Source organism: Oncorhynchus masou, chromosome 33 (genome assembly GCF_036934945.1).
Source record: "Oncorhynchus masou masou isolate Uvic2021 chromosome 33, UVic_Omas_1.1, whole genome shotgun sequence".
Classification (NCBI taxonomy): Eukaryota; Metazoa; Chordata; class Actinopteri; order Salmoniformes; family Salmonidae; genus Oncorhynchus; species Oncorhynchus masou.
The window spans coordinates 16,087,775-16,109,262 of record NC_088244.1 but is presented as its reverse complement, the minus strand read 5'-3'; the positions used below and the strand labels follow the sequence as shown (position 1 = coordinate 16,109,262).

At 47.5% G+C, this 21,488-nt stretch overlaps 1 protein-coding gene across 1 annotated transcript in view; it reads left to right on the top strand.

Annotated features, from left to right (window-relative positions):
* The window catches only part of LOC135527890 (uncharacterized), a 108,970-nt gene that overhangs the window by 72,493 nt on the left and 14,989 nt on the right, over positions 1-21,488 (top strand). Inside the window, exons 2-8 of the mRNA XM_064956523.1 lie at positions 4,881-5,062; positions 5,998-6,055; positions 7,667-7,754; positions 7,876-8,261; positions 8,457-8,645; positions 8,747-8,914; positions 15,023-15,154. Of these exons, the coding sequence (XP_064812595.1) occupies positions 4,947-5,062; positions 5,998-6,055; positions 7,667-7,754; positions 7,876-8,261; positions 8,457-8,645; positions 8,747-8,914; positions 15,023-15,154 (1,137 nt within the window). The 5' untranslated portion in view covers positions 4,881-4,946. The remainder of the gene's footprint in view (positions 1-4,880; positions 5,063-5,997; positions 6,056-7,666; positions 7,755-7,875; positions 8,262-8,456; positions 8,646-8,746; positions 8,915-15,022; positions 15,155-21,488) is intronic.

The window sequence follows — 21,488 nt, the reverse complement described above, 5'->3', positions numbered from 1 at the left end:
TTCACGTCTTCCCCATATAACCCAACGCCACTGAATCAGAGAGGTGCAGGGGGCTGCCTTAATCGACATTCACGTCTTCCCCATATAACCCCACTGAATCAGAGAGGTGCAGGGGGCTGCCTTAATCGACATTCACGTCTTCCCCATATAACCCAACGCCACTGAATCAGAGAGGTGCAGGGGCTGCCTTAATCGACATTCACGTCTTCCCCATATAACCCAACGCCACTGAATCAGAGAGGTGCAGGGGGCTGCCTTAATCGACATTCACGTCTTCCCCATATAACCCAACGCCACTGAATCAGAGAGGTGCAGGGGCTGCCTTAATCGACATTCACGTCTTCCCCATATAACCCAACGCCACTGAATCAGAGAGGTGCAGGGGGCTGCCTTAATCGACATTCACGTCTTCCCCATATAACCCAACGCCACTGAATCAGAGAGGTGCAGGGGGCTGCCTTAATCGACATTCACGTCTTCCCCATATAACCCAACGCCACTGAATCAGAGAGGTGTAGGGGCTGCCTTAATCGACATTCACGTCTTCCCCATATAACCCAACGCCACTGAATCAGAGAGGTGCAGGGGCTGCCTTAATCGACATTCACGTCTTCCCCATATAACCCCACTGAATCAGAGAGGTGCAGGGGCTGCCTTAATCGACATTCACGTCTTCCCCATATAACCCAACGCCACTGAATCAGAGAGGTGCAGGGGCTGCCTTAATCGACATTCACGTCTTCCCCATATAACCCAACGCCACTGAATCAGAGAGGTGCAGGGGGCTGCCTTAATCGACATTCACGTCTTCCCCATATAACCCAACGCCACTGAATCAGAGAGGTGCAGGGGGCTGCCTTAATCGACATTCACGTCTTCCCCATATAACCCAACGCCACTGAATCAGAGAGGTGCAGGGGCTGCCTTAATCGACATTCACGTCTTCCCCATTTAACCCAACGCCACTGAATCAGAGAGGTGCAGGGGGCTGCCTTAATCGACATTCACGTCTTCCCCATATAACCCAACGCCACTGAATCAGAGAGGTGCAGCGGGCTGCCTTAATCGACATTCACGTCTTCCCCATATAACCCCACTGAATCAGAGAGGTGCAGGGGGCTGCCTTAATCGACATTCACGTCTTCCCCATATAACCCAACGCCACTGAATCAGAGAGGTGCAGGGGGCTGCCTTAATCGACATTCACGTCTTCCCCATATAACCGAACGCCACTGAATCAGAGAGGTGCAGGGGGCTGCCTGTATCGACATTCACGTCTTCCCCATATAACCCAACGCCACTGAATCAGAGAGGTGCAGGGGGCTGCCTTAATCGACATTCACGTCTTCCCCATGTAACCCAACGCCACTGAATCAGAGAGGTGCAGGGGGCTGCCTTAATCGACATTCACGTCTTCCCCATATAACCCAACGCCACTGAATCAGAGAGGTGCAGGGGGCTGCCTTAATCGACATTCACGTCTTCCCCATATAACCCCACTGAATCAGAGAGGTGCAGGGAGCTGCCTTAATCGACATTCACGTCTTCCCCATATATCCCAACGCCACTGAATCAGAGAGGTGCAGGGGGCTGCCTTAATCGACATTCACGTCTTCCCCATATAACCCAACGCCACTGAATCAGAGAGGTGCAGGGGGCTGCCTTAATCGACATTCACGTCTTCCCCATATAACCCAACGCCACTGAATCAGAGAGGTGCAGGGGGCTGCCTTAATCGACATTCACGTCTTCCCCATATAACCCAACGCCACTGAATCAGAGAGGTGCAGGGGGCTGCCTTAATCGACATTCACGTCTTCCCCATATTACCCCACTGAATCAGAGAGGTGCAGGGGGCTGCCTTAATCGACATTCACGTCTTCCCCATATAACCCAACGCCACTGAATCAGAGAGGTGCAGGGGGCTGCCTTAATCGACATTTACGTCTTCCCCATATAACCCAACACCACTGAATCAGAGAGGTGTAGGGGGCTGCCTTAATCGACATTCACGTCTTCCCCATATAACCCAACGCCACTGAATCAGAGAGGTGCAGGGGCTGCCTTAATCGACATTCACGTCTTCCCCATATAACCCCACTGAATCAGAGAGGTGCAGGGGGCTGCCTTAATCGACATTCACGTCTTCCCCATATAACCCCACTGAATCAGAGAGGTGCAGGGGGCTGCCTTAATCGACATTCACGTCTTCCCCATATAACCCAACGCCACTGAATCAGAGAGGTGCAGGGGGCTGCCTTAATCGACATTCACGTCTTCCCCATATAACCCAACGCCACTGAATCAGAGAGGTGTAGGGGGCTGCCTTAATCGACATTCACGTCTTCCCCATATAACCCAACGCCACTGAATCAGAGAGGTGCAGGGGCTGCCTTAATCGACATTCACGTCTTCCCCATATAACCCCACTGAATCAGAGAGGTGCAGGGGGCTGCCTTAATCGACATTCACGTCTTCCCCATATAACCCAACGCCACTGAATCAGAGAGGTGCAGGGGGCTGCCTTAATCGACATTCACGTCTTCCCCATATAACCCAACGCCACTGAATCAGAGAGGTGCAGGGGGCTGCCTTAATCGACATTCACGTCTTCCCCATATAACCCAACGCCACTGAATCAGAGAGGTGCAGGGGGCTGCCTTAATCGACATTCACGTCTTCCCCATATAATCCAACGCCACTGAATCAGAGAGGTGCAGGGGGCTGCCTTAATCGACATTCACGTCTTCCCCATATAACCCAACGCCACTGAATCAGAGAGGTGCAGGGGGCTGCCTGTATCGACATTCACGTCTTCCCCATATAACCCAACGCCACTGAATCAGAGAGGTGCAGGGGGCTGCCTTAATCGACATTCATGTCTTCCCATATAACCCCACTGAATCAGAGAGGTGCAGGGGGCTGCCTTAATCGACATTCACATCTTCCCCATATAACCCAACGCCACTGAATCAGAGAGGTGCAGGGGGCCGCCTTAATCGACATTCACGTCTTCCCCATATAACCCAACGCCACTGAATCAGAGAGGTGTAGGGGGCTGCCTTAATCGACATTCACGTCTTCCCCATATAACCCAACGCCACTGAATCAGAGAGGTGCAGGGGGCTGCCTTAATCGACATTCACGTCTTCCCCATATAACCCCACTGAATCAGAGAGGTGCAGGGGGCTGCCTTAATCGACATTCACGTCTTCCCCATATAACCCAACGCCACTGAATCAGAGAGGTGCAGGGGGCTGCCTTAATCGACATTCACGTCTTCCCCATATAACCCAACGCCACTGAATCAGAGAGGTGCAGGGGGCTGCCTTAATCGACATTCACGTCTTCCCCATATAATCCAACGCCACTGAATCAGAGAGGTGCAGGGGGCTGCCTTAATCGACATTCACGTCTTCCCCATATAACCCAACGCCACTGAATCAGAGAGGTGCAGGGGCTGCCTTAATCGACATTCACGTCTTCCCCATATAACCCAACGCCACTGAATCAGAGAGGTGCAGGGGGCTGCCTTAATCGACATTCACGTCTTCCCCATATAACCCAACGCCACTGAATCAGAGAGGTGCAGGGGCTGCCTTAATCGACATTCACGTCTTCCCCATATAACCCAACGCCACTGAATCAGAGAGGTGCAGGGGGCTGCCTTAATCGACATTCACGTCTTCCCCATATAACCCAACGCCACTGAATCAGAGAGGTGCAGGGGGCTGCCTTAATCGACATTCAAGTCTTCCCCATATAACCCAACGCCACTGAATCAGAGAGGTGCAGGGGGCTGCCTTAATCGACATTCACGTCTTCCCCATATAACCCAACGCCACTGAATCAGAGAGGTGCAGGGGGCTGCCTTAATCGACATTCACGTCTTCCCCATATAACCCAACGCCACTGAATCAGAGAGGTGCAGGGGGCTGCCTTAATCGACATTCACGTCTTCCCCATATAACCCAACGCCACTGAATCAGAGAGGTGCAGGGGGCTGCCTTAATCGACATTCACGTCTTCGGCACCCGGGGAACAGAGCTGTACTGTTTACAGAATATATGTGTGTGTGTGTGTGTGTGTCATAAATAAGTGTCTGATGAAGTGTGTTAGACTTGTCAGGATGTAGGCCACTACACCAAAACATTGCAAAGCAATCACTCTACTTCTTATTGAGACAGAAAACAAACATATTGTGCCAGAAAATGAAATGAAGCACTCTGATGGCCAGAAAGATTTGTCTCATGGTATCAACTGGTTATACTATTTGGGGATTCATCATGTGTATTTTTGTTCAACCTATATGAGAATATCACTCACTACACGAGAATACAATGACTAGTTTAAGAAAACAGGTAGTAACATGGATGAAATCCTACACGTATCTGTGGGATGGTAGCTGGCTTAATGTATATGCTTTGGGTTATGGAGAGAGGGAGTGTAGTGTAGGTGAAAATATGTAATCTCCTGTCCAAAAATTATGCTCTATGTAGAGCACATTGCAGCATGTTTCTCCGTTTTCTATTTGTGAACATGCACTTGTGGTAGTGAGCCCGAAATAGAAACCGGAATCACAGACAGACGCTCAAGCACACATACCCCTCCGCTCACCGAGCTCTCTGCGACACTGTTTCCGTTCACCACTGTTGATACAGTATCTGTCTCACCCTCTCAAACTCTCTTACTTTCTCACAGATTTCCGGGGTTGTAATCGTATCACACTTTCAAAAACCTCCTCATATCAAAAACCTCATATCAAAAACACATCCTTTATTTAACCAGTAATACATGAGGCCTGTCAAAAGTAAAAATAGCGAAAACAAAGAAGATCCTAAACATAGTTTTTCTTTCTTTTCCCAACCCCTCCTCTGCAGGTTTTCCTGAGCACCCTCTGTCTGTGAGTGTGTGTCTGAGTGTGTGTGTGTCTTCGTGTGTGTGTTATGGCCTCTGGGACGGACGACCCATACCGTAAGATGCTAATGCTAGGGGCCATTGCTGCGGCGTCAGCCTTCGTGGTCACAATCTTCATCGTGGTGGTCTGTGTGGGCTGCCAGAGGTGAGAGGTCACTGCCAACACATTTGACACATCTCACAGATTTCTCTCTCTCTCTCCCAATCGCTTTTTCTCTCTCTCTTATCCCTCTCTCTACCTCTTCCTAATCTCCTCTTTTATTTATCTCTCCCATCTCACACTCTGTCTTCCACCTCACAATGTCTGTCCCTCCTCCCTCCCTTTCCCCCCCCCCCATCCCACCCTCCGTGCGTCCTGAGAAGAGAATGTGTGATGAATGTTAATGGTTTGTATTGTCAGATCAGATGAAATGCTCTTCCTAGGACAGTAGAGAGGGCAGGGCACATCCACAGTCTAGGGAACAGGGCTCCCTCTCGCTAGACAAAAGCAATGGAACACAGTACGGTGTGGTTCTTACAGAACCTTCAGGGACTAATGACACTCAACCCTCAGTGGCTTTGTTGCCAGGGGATATGCACTGTGACCAGACATAGAGATGTACAGTAGCTCAATGTTAAGTCTCCTCTTTACTCTTTTTAGTTTGGTAAACTATTTATTTTTCTTGTGCCAAACTCCTGCCTCCAATGTGTTGTTATAGTGTGACAGTCCTGTGGGATGTGGAGGTGTAGACACCTGCCCACTGTTCCCCAAGGGTAGACAGAGCTGAGAGGTGTCTAGAGAGGGGTGATGTGTCGTGGGCTGAAGAGAGAGACCCCTGAGTCCCCGGGGCATCTCAATGGTACTAAGTGGACTCTGCAAGTGTGTACTGTAGGTGCACATGTGCATCTCCTCTCCTTCATCTTCGCTGAACTGAAATCAACAGTCCCCCATGGTTACAGAACGTTCCCAGAGCACCAATATTAACGTGTGGAAATGTGTTCAACCATGAAGGAATGTTTACTTCTCAGCTCTGAGTGAAACTCAGCAGAGACAGGGTTAATAATGACATAGTAGTAATCACTGTTACTTCGTGTCCCAAGGAAAAACAAGACCAAACATCCTGTGTCCAATGGAGAGAAGGGTACCTCAGTAGAAATGGTGAGTTATCGTCACTTCCCACGCAGCCCCCTTCTCTTTTCCTCACCCCTTCTAAGTCCTCATTTCATGTGTATGTTTTCTGTTGTGTGTTTCAGACCTACCACAATCCCTTCACCGTTATTTGTTATCGACCCTCTCAATAAATTGCATTCCTATTTCCTGTCACATGACTTTGAGTGCTCACTCCACCACCCAGCATAAAAGTTTAAATACTTTTCACCCTTATTTTTAGCAGAGGGTGGGAACCAAACAACAGTTATTTCAAACACATCTAGAACCACCCTGTAGATGACCAGTACATCCAACTGACCAGTCCTCTATGTACCTATCTCTGTTTCTATCTTCCCCCTCTCTCTCTCCCTCTCTCTCTCTCTCTCTCTCTCGCTGTCTCTCTCCCTCTCTCGCTGTCTCTCTCTCTCTCTCTCTGTCTCTCTCCCTCTCTCTATCTCTTGCTGTCTCTCTCTCTCTCTCTCTCTCTCTCTCTCTCTCTCTCTCTCTGTCTCTCTCTCTCTCTCTCTCTCGCTGTCTCTCGCTCTCTCTCTCTCTTGCTGTCTCTCTCTCTCTCTCTCTCTCTCTCTCTCTCTCTCTCGCTGTCTCTCTCTCTCTCTCTCTCTCTCTCTCTCTCGCTCTCTCTCTCTCTCTCTCTCTTGCTGTCTCTCTCTCTCTCTCTCTCTCTCTCTCTCTCCTCTCTCTCCTCTCTCTCTCTATCTCTCTCTCTCCCCTCTCTCCTCTCTCTCTCTCTCTCTATCTCTCTCTCTCCCTCTCTCTCTCTCTCTCTCTCTCTCTCTCTCTCTCTCTTGCTGTCTCTCTCTCACACTCTCTCTCTCTCTCCTCTCTCTCTCTCTCTCTCTCTCTCTCTCTCTCTCTCTCTCTCTCTCTCTCTCTCTCTCTCTCTCTCTCTCTCTCTCTCTCTCTCTCTCTCGCTGTCTCTCTCTCTCTCTCTCTCTCTCTTGCTGTCTCTCTCTCACTCTCTCTCTCCCTCTCCTCTCTCTCTCTCTCTCTATCTCTCTCCTCTCTCTCTCTCTCTCTCTCTCTCTCTCTCTCTCTCTATCTCTCTCTCTCTCTCTCTCTTGCTGTCTCTCTCTCACTCTCTCTCTCTCTCCTCTCTCTCCTCTCTCTCTCTATCTCTCTCTCTCCTCTCTCCTCTCTCTCCTCTCTATCTCTATCTCTCTCTCACTCTCCCTCTCTCCTCTCTCTCTCTCTCTCCTCTCTCTCTCTCTCTCTCCTCTCTCTCCTCTCTCTCTTCTCTCTCTCTCTATCTCTCTCTCTCTCTCTCTCTCTCGCGTCTCTCTCTCCTCTCTCTCTCTCATCTCTCTCTCTCCTCTCTCTCTCTCACACTCTCTCTCCTCTCTCTCTCTATCTCTCTCTCTCTCTCTCTCTCTCCTCTCTCTCTCACACACTCTCTCCTCTCTCTCTCCTCTCTCTCTCTCTCTCTCTCTCTCTCTCTCTCTCTCTCTCTCTCTCTCTCTCTCTCTCTCTCTCTCTCTCTCTCTCTCTCTCTCTCTCTCTCTCTCCTCTCTCTCTCTCTCTCTCTCTCTCTCTCTCTCTCTCTCTCACTCTCTCTCTCTCTCTCCTCTCTCTCTCCTCTCTCTCTCCTCTCTCTCTCTGCAGGGTGCTCTCCGTCAGCCCAAGAACAGTTCCATGAGTAAATCTGACACCAGGCTGCATGAGATCAACCGCCTGCCTTGTAACGGCAACAGTAAGTAACAATACTAACAATCAACTGCCAATAATTTGAAAACTGGCGGTACATAGCAGAGATGGAAACTATGTAACAATGACGGGATAATAAAGGTCCCCCTCCTTCTCACTCGCTCTAGGTGGGGGTAAGAATCGTCCAGCCAGTATGGACCTGCTCCTCCTCCATAGCCGTCGCTCCACGTCTGACCTCCGCCCACCCCTGGTCCGCCAGCTTCCCCAGATCCCCAACAGACCAGTGGGGAAGGGAGACCCCGAGGGGGGAGACATTCGAGGGGGAGGAGGAGACGGGGTCAGAGACCACACCTACACTGAGGTGGGAATCCGGAACTCACCCGTCCGTTGCCTTGATGATGGGCTGTATGAGGTTGTAGGGGTTCGAGAGGCAGACACGGTGCCCCCCGCTCCCCCTCCCACGTCGGCCAACACCCCGGCAACACTAAGGGCTTCACAGAGCCCCAATGGGACCCGCACCAACGTGGTCCGAAACGGGAATGGGAATGGGAATGTGCGTATTTATGCTATGAAAGCTACCCAATAGAAGTGTTGACATCAAGGCATCATTGAAGACACTTGATATTGTGAACACACTGTAAAAATGACTGTTATTTCTGTTATTTCGCTTTTTTTTGGTTGGTCCAGCGGAATAACAAGGACCTTTCACTTCTGTGTGTTTGTGTGTGTATCTATGTGTATCTGATAGGGGAAGGGCAGAGGGAACGGCAGAGGGGCTGTTAATGGCTGTAGCACTCTTGGTAGAGGAGGAGGGAAGGGGCCCAATGGTGCTAACGGTGTTAACGGATCTAGCGGCTCGCTCTTGTCCTCCCTTCCCTCCCTGGCCATTCAGGACCCAGTAACGGCAGAGTACGCCTCCATCCGGAAGGTCAAGAAGGTAAACAGTGTTTTTACAACTGCTTTCCAATGGAGCTCTGGAACATTATATGAATTTGATATGAATTTGTACTCGTTTCTAATTAAATTAAATGTATTAAGGTGAACAAGGCATCGAAGAACGAGATAGGGAACACAGAGTCAGATGACCAATCAAGTGTCCAATCAAGTGTGGGAGAGTCACCCTCTGCCCCGCCCCCTCTGCTGCCCCGCAGCCAGGAGGTTCCACGGAAACAGCTGGAGCCATTCCACCTGCACGTCTTCCCGAAGGTACTTCCCCAGTAGGGCACTTATGGACAGAGATTCTGTATATATGGTGTAATTCTTCACCAGCTTGTACAGATAGGGGCAGCAGGTAGCCTAGTGGTTAGAGCGTAGAGGCAGCAGGTAGCCTAGTGGTTAGAGCGTAGGGGCAGCAGGTAGCCTAGTGGTTAGAGCGTAGGGGCAGCAGGTAGCCTAGTGGTTAGAGCGTAGGGGCAGCAGGTAGCCTAGTGGTTAGAGCGTAGGGGCGGCAGGTAGCCTAGTGGTTAGAGCGTAGGGGCGGCAGGTAGCCTAGTGGTTAGAGCGTAGGGGCAGCAGGTAGCCTAGTGGTTAGAGCGTAGGGGCAGCAGGTAGCCTAGTGGTTAGAGCGTAGGGGCAGCAGGTAGCCTAGTGGTTAGAGCGTAGGGGCAGCAGGTAGCCTAGTGGTTAGAGCGTAGGGGCGGCAGGTAGCCTAGTGGTTAGAGCGTAGGGGCGGCAGGTAGCCTAGTGGTTAGAGCGTAGGGGCGGCAGGGAGCCTAGTGGTTAGAGCGTAGGGACGGCAGGTAGCCTAGTGGTTAGAGCGTAGGGGCGGCAGGTAGCCTAGTGGTTAGAGCGTAGAGGCAGCAGGTAGCCTAGTGGTTAGAGCGTAGGGGCGGCAGGTGCCTAGTGGTTAGAGCGTAGGGGCGGCAGGTAGCCTAGTGGTTAGAGCGTAGGGGCAGCAGGTAGCCTAGTGGTTAGAGCGTAGGGGCAGCAGGTAGCCTAGTGGTTAGAGCGTAGGGGCGGCAGGTAGCCTAGTGGTTAGAGCGTAGGGGCAGCAGGTAGCCTAGTGGTTAGAGCGTAGGGGCGGCAGGTAGCCTAGTGGTTAGAGCGTAGGGGCGGCAGGTAGCCTAGTGGTTAGAGCGTAGGGGCGGCAGGTAGCCTAGTGGTTAGAGCGTAGGGGCGGCAGGGAGCCTAGTGGTTAGAGCGTAGGGACGGCAGGTAGCCTAGTGGTTAGAGCGTAGGGGCGGCAGGTAGCCTAGTGGTTAGAGCGTAGAGGCAGCAGGTAGCCTAGTGGTTAGAGCGTAGGGGCGGCAGGTGCCTAGTGGTTAGAGCGTAGGGACGGCAGGTAGCCTAGTGGTTAGAGCGTAGGGGCGGCAGGTAGCCTAGGGGTTAGAGCGTAGAGGCAGCAGGTAGCCTAGTGGTTAGAGTGTAGGGGCAGCAGGTAGCCTAGTGGTTAGAGCGTAGGGGCTGCACGTAGCCTAGTGGTTAGAGCGTAGGGGCGGCAGGTAGTCGAGTGGTTAGAGCGTAGAGGCAGCAGGTAGCCTAGTGGTTAGAGCGTAGGGGCGGCAGGTAGCCTAGTGGTTAGAGCGTAGGGGCGGCAGGTAGCCTAGTGGTTAGAGCGTAGGGGCGGCAGGTAGCCTAGTGGTTAGAGCGTAGAGGCAGCAGGTAGCCTAGTGGTTAGAGCGTAGGGGCAGCAGGTAGCCTAGTGGTTAGAGCGTAGAGGCAGCAGGTAGCCTAGTGGTTAGAGCGTAGAGGCAGCAGGTAGCCTAGTGGTTAGAGCGTAGAGGCAGCAGGTAGCCTAGTGGTTAGAGTGTAGGGGCAGCAGGTAGCCTAGTGGTTAGAGCGTAGGGGCTGCACGTAGCCTAGTGGTTAGAGCGTAGGGGCGGCAGGTAGCCGAGTGGTTAGAGGGTAGAGGCAGCAGGTAGCCTAGTGGTTAGAGCGTGGAGGCAGCAGGTAGCCTAGTGGTTAGAGCTTAGGGGCAGCAGGTAGTCTAGTGGTTAGAGTGTTGGTCTAGTATCCAAAAGGTTGCAAGAGCAAATCCCTGAGCTGACAAGGTGAAAATCTTTCGATCTACGCCTGAACAAGGCAGTTAACCCACTGTTCCTAGGCCATCATTGAAAATAAGAATTTGTTCTTAACTGACTTGCCTAGTTAAATAAAGGTTTAAAAAATGCTGAATGGCAGCAATATTAACCTGTCAGTTCTACCATTTATCCACCAGGGGGAACTATGTCCTACAGATTGTTCTTCTTTCTACTCATTACCCAGTGTTTGAGCTCAGAGGAAGAGTATAATGTTTACTGTTCATTTTTGATTGTTTATTTCACTTGTGTTTATTATTTATTGAACTTGCTTTGGCAATGTAAACATACAGTATGTTTTCCATGCCAATAAAGACCTTTGAATTGAGTTGAATTGGGTAGATACGCTCCATCCAGGTTGAATTATCAGATCATCAGATCACCCTAATACCAATCCTAATCTTAACCATTGGGAGGAAACATGTGAAACTGGCCTTAGATCAGTGTGTAAGGAGTAGTTCCGGCCTGATCTTAATCACTATTTCCAGCCACATGAGCAAAGCCTCGAATGGCCTTACAGTATCTGTCAACATTACTAAAAGTCAGGTCCTCACAGATTATGTCTAAAGGGATGACAAACTATCCATCTTTCATTCTTTAGCCTATGTCCCACAGACATGGTTCAATCTCATTGTTAAGTGTGCCCCGGGCTTGATATCACTTTCTAATCAGATAAGCCTGTTGGAAATAGTGTTTATAAACAGTCAAGGCCAATTTGGGGCCTGCACTGAAGGAGGGAAATGGAGGGACAATGATTGGATAAAGATCAAACTTTTTTGGCAGTCCTACCTGTTTTGACTTACTGTCTGTGTGTGTGTGTGTGTGTGTGTGTGTGTGTGTGTGTGTGTGTGTGTGTGTGTGTGTGTGTGTGTGTGTGTGTGTGTGTGTGTGTGTGTGTGTGTGTGTGTGTGTGTGTGTGTGTGTGTGTGTGAATGTAATTTGCTCCGTCACACGTTTGGATAGATTGATGTTATTTTAGCGGTGGGTCTGTGATTTTGTTTATGATCTACTTATTGTCCCCCATGATGAAATCAGGGGAGGGGACTGTGGAACTGTGTCCATCCATCCGTTAGTTTGGACGTTAGTCACACACGATATCTCAGACAGCACTGGACGAATTTTGACAAACCTTGGGTGAATGATGCGTCTTGCCATAGAGAGCCGGCATTTGAAGAATCTAAAATATATTTGGATTTGTTTAGCACTTTTCTGTTTACTACGTGATTCCATATGTGTTATTTCATAGTTTTGATGTATTCGCTATTATTCTACATTATAGAAAATAGTAAAAATAAAGAAAAACCCTTGAATGAGTAGCTGTGTCAAAACTTTTGACAGTACTGAATATGTATATATATATAAATACAACTGTGTGTGCATTATGTGTGTCATCTCACAATCTCTCGTGTGTCCTTGAGAGAGAGCTTGTTTTTGTCTATTTAGTGTGTGTGTTTTGGAGAAAGCCAGTGAGCGTGTTCTCTTGTTTGTAGTCATGTTGATGCTTATGTACTCTGTGTGGACGTGCTCCATAGCGTGTGTGTGTGTGTGTGTGTGTGTGTGTCAGTGTGCGCGTGAGTGTGTACGTGCGCGTGCACGTGTGTGTGTGTGAGCCTGCGTCCCCGCCCTTCTCCTGCTCTGTGGAGGACATGTTGTGTGTGTGTGTGTGTGTGAGCCTGCGTCCCCGCCCTTCTCCTGCTCTGTGGAGGACATGTTGTGTGTGTGTGTGTGTGAGCCTGCGTCCCCGCCCTTCTCCTGCTCTGTGGAGGACACGTTGTGAGTGTGTGTGTGTGAGCCTGCGTCCCCGCCCTTCTCCTGCTCTGTGGAGGACATGTTGTGAGTGTGTGTGTGTGTGTGTGTGTGTGTGTGTGTGTGTGTGTGTGTGTGTGTGTGTGTGTGTGTGTGTGTGTGTGTGTGTGTGTGTGTGAGCCTGCGTCCCCGCCCTTCTCCTGCTCTGTGGAGGACATGTTGTGTGTGTGTGTGTGTGTGAGCCTGCGTCCCCACCCTTCTCCTGCTCTGTGGAGGACATGTTGTGTGAGTGTGTGTGAGCCTGCGTCCCCGCCCTTCTCCTGCTCTGTGGAGGACATGTTGTGCGAGTGTGTGTGTGTGTGTGAGCCTGCGTCCCCTCCCTTCTCCTGCTCTGTGGAGGACATGTTGTGTGTGTGTGTGTGAGCCTGCGTCCCCGCCCTTCTCCTGCTCTGTGGAGGACATGTTGTGTGTGTGTTCGTGAGCCTGCGTCCCCGCCCTTCTCCTGCTCTGTGGAGGACATGTTGTGTGTGTGTGAGCCTGCGTCCCCGCCCTTCTCCTGCTCTGTGGAGGACATGTTGTGTGTGTGTGTGTGTGTGTGAGCCTGCGTCCCCGCCCTTCTCCTGCTCTGTGGAGGACATGTTGTGTGAGTGTGTGTGAGCCTGCGTCCCCGCCCTTCTCCTGCTCTGTGGAGGACATGTTGTGTGAGTGTGTGTGTGTGTGTGTGTGTGTGTGTGCGCCTGCGTCCCCGCCCTTCTCCTGCTCTGTGGAGGACATGTTGTGTGAGTGTGTGTGAGCCTGCGTCCCCGCCCTTCTCCTGCTCTGTGGAGGACATGTTGTGTGTGTGTGTGTGAGCCTGCGTCCCCGCCCTTCTCCTGCTCTGTGGAGGACATGTTGTGTGAGTGTGTGTGAGCCTGCGTCCCCGCCCTTCTCCTGCTCTGTGGAGGACATGTTGTGTGTGTGTGTGTGAGCCTGCGTCCCCGCCCTTCTCCTGCTCTGTGGAGGACATGTTGTGTGAGTGGCTCGTGAAGCTGAGGGGCCGTTTAAGCAAGAGCCTGGCTGGCTGCCAAGTCGTGTGTATTCTTGTGTGTGCAATCGTTTTTTAGAATATAAATTAAACCTGTAACTATGAGATTGTATTAACAAGCTCAATTAACAAACTTCTCAGGAACTTTAATGAACTTTAACTGCGTTTACTAATGTTGCTCATAAAAACTTTCATAAATCACTGAAACCATAAATGGTGGATATTTTAAGTTTTTAAGTAATATTTTAAGTAATATTTTAAATAATATAAGTCACAGTTCTTTCAGCTAAATAAAGATTTATGTTTTTTATCACTTGAGGCTGAGAAACATCTGACTAATTGACCAAGAGTTAAAAAATATCCACAGATGAAGAAGAAAATCTGATTTGATGGCAGCATCTGATTGTGGTTATGATTGCTGTCTGATTTCTGGACAACTGTGTGCTGTGTGGGCTGTCTTCTGAGATGCACACACACACAGACACATACACACACAGACACACACACATACACGTGGGCAGGATCTTTGATCTGGGGGCCATGTGTATATGAAACACAAATGATTCATTAACCATCTCATTTTCCTACAAAACCTTTTGCTCTCTCTCTATCGCCAGTAGTCTTTTGTTGTGATCAGTTATATTTATATGAAAAATACCAACTAGAAAGACAAGAGGCACAGTAATTTGGTGGAGGGGAGACTAAACCAGTTGCATACAGATTGTCTGCTGTAAAATGTGGAGACATTTGCTAGTACTCTAAATGTCCACTTACAAATGTGTGAACAGAAATGATTTGATGCCAGAACATAATTTGATCCATATGCACAACCCAAAACATTTCAACAACCATGTCATTCCTCTTTACAAACACAGTCCCTCACCGTTGTCCTACAAGACCAGTGGTGGAACGGATGTGTGTAGATAGTCACATGAGAGCCACCTGTTTGTGGACTGATACACACAAACACAAACACTCCTCCCACTCTCTGCTGTTCAGTGTGGACTGATACACACACACACACACACTCCTCCCACTCTCTGCTGTTCAGTGTGGACTGTGTTTACCTGTCCGACAAGCGTGCCACTTCCTACTCCCACAAGACTCTGAATAAACATTTACAAGAGAACACACACACTCAGTGTTTGTTTTTCATGGGCATCCTGTGTCGACTGTCTATGTATCTGCAGGCCGGACCTAAAGCTGAGGTTACCTACCAGAGATAATCTACTGCGTGTGTGTGATTATGTTTGCCTGCGTGTGTGTATGCAAAACAGTTGTTTCATTGAGTTATTTTGCTGGAATTTATACCGGATGTTGTTAATTACAAGGCCTATACTCAACTATAAAGGAGCTGGTCAAAGCCATAACCGATTTGGGCCCTGAGTATGAGTGCTGGTCTAGGATCCATATAATCAACTGATTCTAGATTAGCACTCCTACCATTGAGGCTCTAATAGTGAATATGGGCCTTGGCGACCAGGCTGCCAGCTGAGCCCTCACCTCTCTTCTCTGTGTGTCCACCAGGAGACGGTATTCATGGGGAATGGGGAACAGTACATCTGGAAGCCCCCAGAGGATGATGACATCATCACCCTGCACCGAGCACCTGCACCCCCGGGGGAGAACGGACAGGGATACACACCTACAGCCATGGAGGTGATGGATGTGACTGTGTGTGTGGGTGTGTGGAGGTGGAAAAGGTATTTGTGTCAGGGCGGGATTTGTGTGTGTGCATTGCTTAGGTATATATGGTTTGTGTACAGTAAATGTGTGTTAGCTTCAGACCTGGGTTCAAATACTTTTCAGGTATTTCAATTACTTTTCAAAATACTTTTCAAAACATGTATTCAGATAACCTTTCTTTCAAAAAAAATAACAAGTAGTTGGAATGTATTTGGAAATACACTTGGAAAGTATTTGAAAATACTCAAATACACTGAGTCAAATACTCTCTCACGCATTTCAATCAATCAATCTTTATGTATGTAGCACGTCTACAGATGATGCATTTCAAAGTGCTGAAAGAAATAAAAGAATAAAAGGCAAACACAAGTTTTCTATACAAATGACAAATAAAGATAGACAAGAATACAATAAAGAGACAAATGTATTCTATTTATATAGAATGAGATCAAATAAATAGTTGTGTTTGTGGTATGTAGCTTATGCCTACCCATACCATAACCCCACCACCACCATTGGGCACTCTGTTCACAATGTTGACCTCAGCAAAACGCTCACCCACATGACACCATACACGTGGTCTGCGGTTGTGAGGCCGGTTGGACGTACTGCCAAATTCTCTAAAACGACGTTGGATGCGGCTTATGGTAGAGAAATTAACATTAAATTATTTGGCAAAAGCTCTGATGGACATTCCTGCAGTCAGCATGCCAATTGCACGCTCCAACAAAACTTGAGACATCTGTGGCATTGTGTTGTCTGACAAAACTGCACATGTTGGAGGGGCCTTTTATTGTCCCCAGTACAAGGTGCACATGTGTAATTATCATGCTTTTTAATCAATTTCTTGATATGCCACACCTGTCAGGTAGATTATTTTGGCAAAGTAGAAATGCGCACTAACAGGGATGTAAACAAATTTGGGCAAAACAATTGAGAGAAATATGCTTTTCGTGCATGTAAAACTTTTCTGGGATCTTTTATTTCAGCTCATGAAACATTGGACCAACACTTTACATGTTGCGTTTATATTTTTGTTCAGTGTAAAAGCATGACTAAAAATATCTAGCCTAAGGTCTTTCTTAAAAATGTCTACAGTTTCTGAGGCCCTCAGATTCTCTGGCAGGCTATTCCAAAGGCCAAGACGATAGTGACTGACCACATGCTTTGGTTTTGACCTTTGGAACCACTAGAAGACCAGAGGAACACACACACACACAGGGTCTGAGAGCCCGACCGGGCAAATATACTAAAATACACAGAAAACATGTATTTAAACAACAAATCCTCAAATACACGTGTATTTGAACCCAGGTCTGGTTAACTTTATGTGTGAATTGTGACAGAGGGGGTCATGTTTACCAAGAGAGCTCCTCTTTGATTGGCCGTGCCATCATAACACAGACAACCTTTGACGTCCATGTCTTCCTGAGTCAAACTGGGTCAGAGGCCTGGTCTGTGGTTAAACTGCAGGGTCGGGTTACAGCCATGTGGAACCTCAATATGGGGGTCAACCCATAACCCATAACCTCTACACCCTGACCCTTAGCTCTAACATATCAGTCAAACTATAGGACCAAGTGACACCCCATTCCTCATGTAGTGCACTACTTCTGGCCAGTTCCAATTTTCGCTCGGTTCCAGACCAGAAGTAATTGGAATGATTGACATGAGGAGTTATGGGATACTTGAGAGGGTCTCTTGAAATGAGACAGTCTGGAGTCAGGAGGGTAAAGCAACCCCTCCCTATCTCTCTCTCTCTCTCTCTCTCTCTCTCTCTCTCTCTCTCAATTCAATTCAATTTAAGGGCTTTATTGGCATGCGAAACATGTTTACATTGCCAAAGCAAGTGAAATAGATCATAAACAAAAGTGAACTAAACAATAAAAATGAACAGTATACATTAAGTTACAAAATAATAAAGACATTTAAATTGTCATTTTATGTTTATATACAGTGTTGTAATGATGTGCAAATAGTTAAAGTACAAAAGAGAAAATAAATCAACATCAATTTGGGTTGTATTTACAATGGTGTTTGTTTTTCCTGGTTGCCCTTTTCTTGTGGCAACAGGTCACAAATCTTTTTTTATTTATTTTTTTATTTTACCCCGTTTTCTCCCCAATTTCATGGTATCCAATTTTTTTAGTAGCTAGTATCTTGTCTCATCGCTACAACTCCCGTACGGGCTCGGGAGAGACAAAGGTTGAAAGTCATGCGTCCTCCGATACAGAACCCAACCAAGCCGCACTGCTTCTTAACACAGCGCGCATGCAACCCGGAAGCCAGCCGCACCAATGTGTCGGAGGAAACACCGTGCATCTGGCAACCCTGGTTAGCGCGCACTGCGCCTAGCCCGCCACAGGAGTCGCTGGTGCGCGATGAGACAAGGACATCCCTACCGACCAAGCCCTCCCTAACCCGGACGACGCTAGGCCAATTGTGCGTCGCCCCACGGACCTCCCAGTCGCGGTCGGTTACGACAGAGCCTGGGCGCTAACCCAGAGTCTCTGGTGGCACAGCTGGTGCTGCATTACAGTGCCCTTAACCACTGCGCCACCCGGGAGGCCCCCAGGTCACAAATCTTGATGCTGTGATGGACCCGGTGGTAATTCACCCAATAGATATGAGAGTTTCTAAAAAAAAAATAAAACATCCAAATTCTTTGTGAGTCTGTGTAATCGGAGGGAAATATGTGTCTCTAAATTGTCATACATTTGGCAGGAGGTTAAGAAGTGCATCTCATTTTGTGGGCATTGTGCACATAGCCTGTCTTCTCTTGAGAGACAGGTCTGCCTATGGCGGCCTTTCTCAATAGCAAGGCTATGCTCACTGAGTCTGTACATATTCAAAGCTTTACTTAATTTTGGGTCAGGCGTTGAATGCTTCCATGCTTTCTGTCTCAGTTCATTCACTGCCTCATTTAGGTGTCCAGTTGAGCTTATTTTTAAGTAATTGTAGTGTGTGCAGTACTCTTTTTATGTTGTACCAATTGAGAACTTGGTCTAATTCCCTTAGATCTAGATATTTTCTGCAATATCATTATTTTAGTATTTTTGGTGTTTACTCCCAGGGCCCGGGTCTGGCAGTACTGTTCTAGCAGGTCCAAACTCTGCTGTAGGCCATGTGCTGAGGGTGACAGCAGGCACAGGTCATCTGTGAAGATGCGTATGCATTTAACCTATGAATTGTGCAGACTAATTGTGCAGATTTTTCTAAAATGGCCAATTCATTGACGTAAATATTGAAGCGCGCAGGGCATAGATTGCAACCCTGGCAAAGGCCCCACTCCTGGTTAAAGAATTCTGTTGTTTTCTTGCTAATTTTGATGCTACACGTATTTATTTAATTATGTAATATGTTTTACCCCTAACACTACTTTCAATAACTTTGTGAACAATCCTGTATGCCAAATAGTATCAAATTATTTTTGGAAGTCAATAAAGATAGCATAAATGTTGGTATTATTTTGGTGGACATGTTTATCTATCAGGGTGTTTAGGGTGTAAATACGATCGGTTGTGCTATGTTTTGGTATAAATCCACTTTGGCTTTTACCCAGGACGTTGTGTTTATTAAGGAAGTTTAGAACTCTTACATTTATACTACAGAAAACCTTCCCCAGGTTACCATTCACACAAATGTTTTAAGGTAGCCCATTTACATTTTGCACCAGTGAATATGAGCATCTCATTTAGGATACCATCTGATCCGCATCCTTTTTAAAAGTTGAGGGCCTGAAGTTTGTTGGGAAGTCTATGGATTTAGATTTAGATTTAAAAACAGGTCAAGGGTAGACAGAGGTCAGTAGTCCAGAGCAGTGTCTGAAGTTACAGAACAGCAGGCTCAGGGTCAAGTCAGGCAGAATGGTCAAAAACCAGGAAAGCTAGAAAACAACAGGAACTAGAGACAGCCAGGAGCTCGGGAAAAAACGCTGGTAGGCTTGACGAAACAAAACGAACTGGCAACAGACAAACAGAGAACACAGCTATAAGTACACTGAGGAAGATGGGTGACACCTGGAGGGGGTGGAGACAAGCACAAAGACAGGTGAAACGGATCAGGATTGGACAGTTGTACAGCTTACTGGGCTGTGAATGTGTCTCTCTCTCCACCCACACCAACCAAATGTTGATTTGATGTTTGTCTGCCGTTCGTTCAGCACGGTGTGTTTTAGGGACCACCCGCTATATATAGAATGAGTTTGAAAACTATGGCTGGCAATGTGTTCAGAGGTTCTATGTACTCTCATCCAGCAAACGCTGCCCTTGTGTCCGTGTCTTAAGGGAGTGACCAGTGGTCTGGGGATTGTTAGTTTGTGTTGACTGTTTTAGCTTCAGGGTGGGGTTCAGGATTACACTCGGAGGGCCACGTTCTTCCATGTTCACCTAAATAGACAGGTTCTAACTTGACTTAAACTCTTTTTCTGAATGGGTAACATAGGTCATCTACAAATGTACCACAGGGGAGTCCGTATTGCACGTTTTTCCATTTATTTCCAGATCGTTTTCATTTCCTTCTTTTAGGTTTCCACATATATAGGCTTTATTTACATTTAACATCCCCCTGCCTCTGTTAAACTGAATGTAACAGGAAGACACTGAGTCATCCTCTGTCCATACATAGTGTACAGGATGTTATGAGGAGAGTGCAGCAGAAGCAGGCTACTTGTGACCAGGCTGTAGTTTAGCTCCCGAGTCAGGAAGAAGCAGCTGATGAGCTATAAACTCCTTGTTTCTGGGTATAAGACAGGTTTGAGCCACTGCCTCCTGTGGCTGTGAGCAGAGTTTAAGTGGTTTCTCTCCCTCTTTCTCCCTCAATCACTAAATCTTTCACTCTCTTTGTCTCTTGCTGTTTGTCTCTGTCTTTCCCTTTCTCTCGTCTTCACCCTTAATCCCTCTTCCATGTATTTTTTTCTTGCGTAGTTGGAATATATTAGCTATAAAATCATCTATGAAACAAAATGAACAGTTATTAATCCCTTTTTCTCTTTAATACTGTTCTTGTTCACTCTGAGTTCTCTCTGTTGTTCAGACACACCCTAGTATACTCTGGAGTGTGTCTGTTGAATTTCCACCACTACCCTCCACTCCTCCTTCTTCTCTCGCTCCTCCACTCCTCCCTCTCCTCTCGTTCCTCCACTCCTCTACTTGCCTTTGGTAGGCGCTGGCCTGCTCTCAACCAATCAGATCTCCCAAACTGGGTCTTACCCCCTAACATACATAATGCAGACAAAACATTCTGAAACTCACTACGTATTTTCTGATATCCACAAAATAACAGAAATACGATATTTAAGATATCTCAAAATTAGTTTTGATACCAAGTTAATAGTTCTGTCACACACAGAGAGCAGACATATGAACAGTATCTTAGAGACAAGGATAAGAGTAGGAGGAGAATTGAAAAAATATATTAAAAAAATACCGTACAAGCTTCCTCAACAACTGAAGTTCTGAAACCCCCATCGTCTTGTGACTTCGACTTCCTTCCTCTGCTGAAAACGCTGCAGAGCGCATGTGCATGCACACATTCACACACACAAACATACGCATACAGAATTACTGCACAGAGCCCACACACAGCGCACGGTAGGGTCTTTGTTTATCAAAAACGATCACCACAGTTTTGTGGGGGCAGGGTATATACGTGTGGCTCGAAGTCTGTCAGGAAGAGAGAGAGAGAGAGAGAGAGAAAGACAGTGAACGAGAGACGAGAGAGAGATTTCATGTTGAATCTTATGAAAAGAGGAACTCTTTTTGTTCATCTTCTCTTGTATGAGGTTTTTCAGAGTATAAAAAATATACAGTGCATTCGGAAAGTATTCAGACCCCTTCACTTTTTCCACATTTTGTTACATTACAGCCTTATTTTAAAATGTATTAAATAGTGTTTTACCCCTCATCAATCTACGCCCTGTAATGAGAAAGGAAAACAGGTTTTTAGAAATGTTAGCAAATGTATTTAAAAAAAAACTGAAATATTACATTTACATAAGTATTCAGACCCTTTACACAGTACTTTGTTGAAGCACCATTGGCAACAATTACAGCCTCCAGTCTTCTTGGGTATGACATTACAAGCTTGGCATACCTGTATTTGGGGGAGTTTCTCCCATTCTTCTCTGCAGATCCTCTCAAGCTCTGTCACGTTGGAAGGGTAGCATCGCTGTACAGCTATTTTCAGGTCTCTCCAGAGATGTTCGATCAGGTTCTAGTCCGGGCTCTAGCTGGGCCACTCAAGGACATTCAGAGACTTGTTCCGAAGCCACTCTTGTGTTGTCTTGGCTGTGTGCTTAGGTTCATTG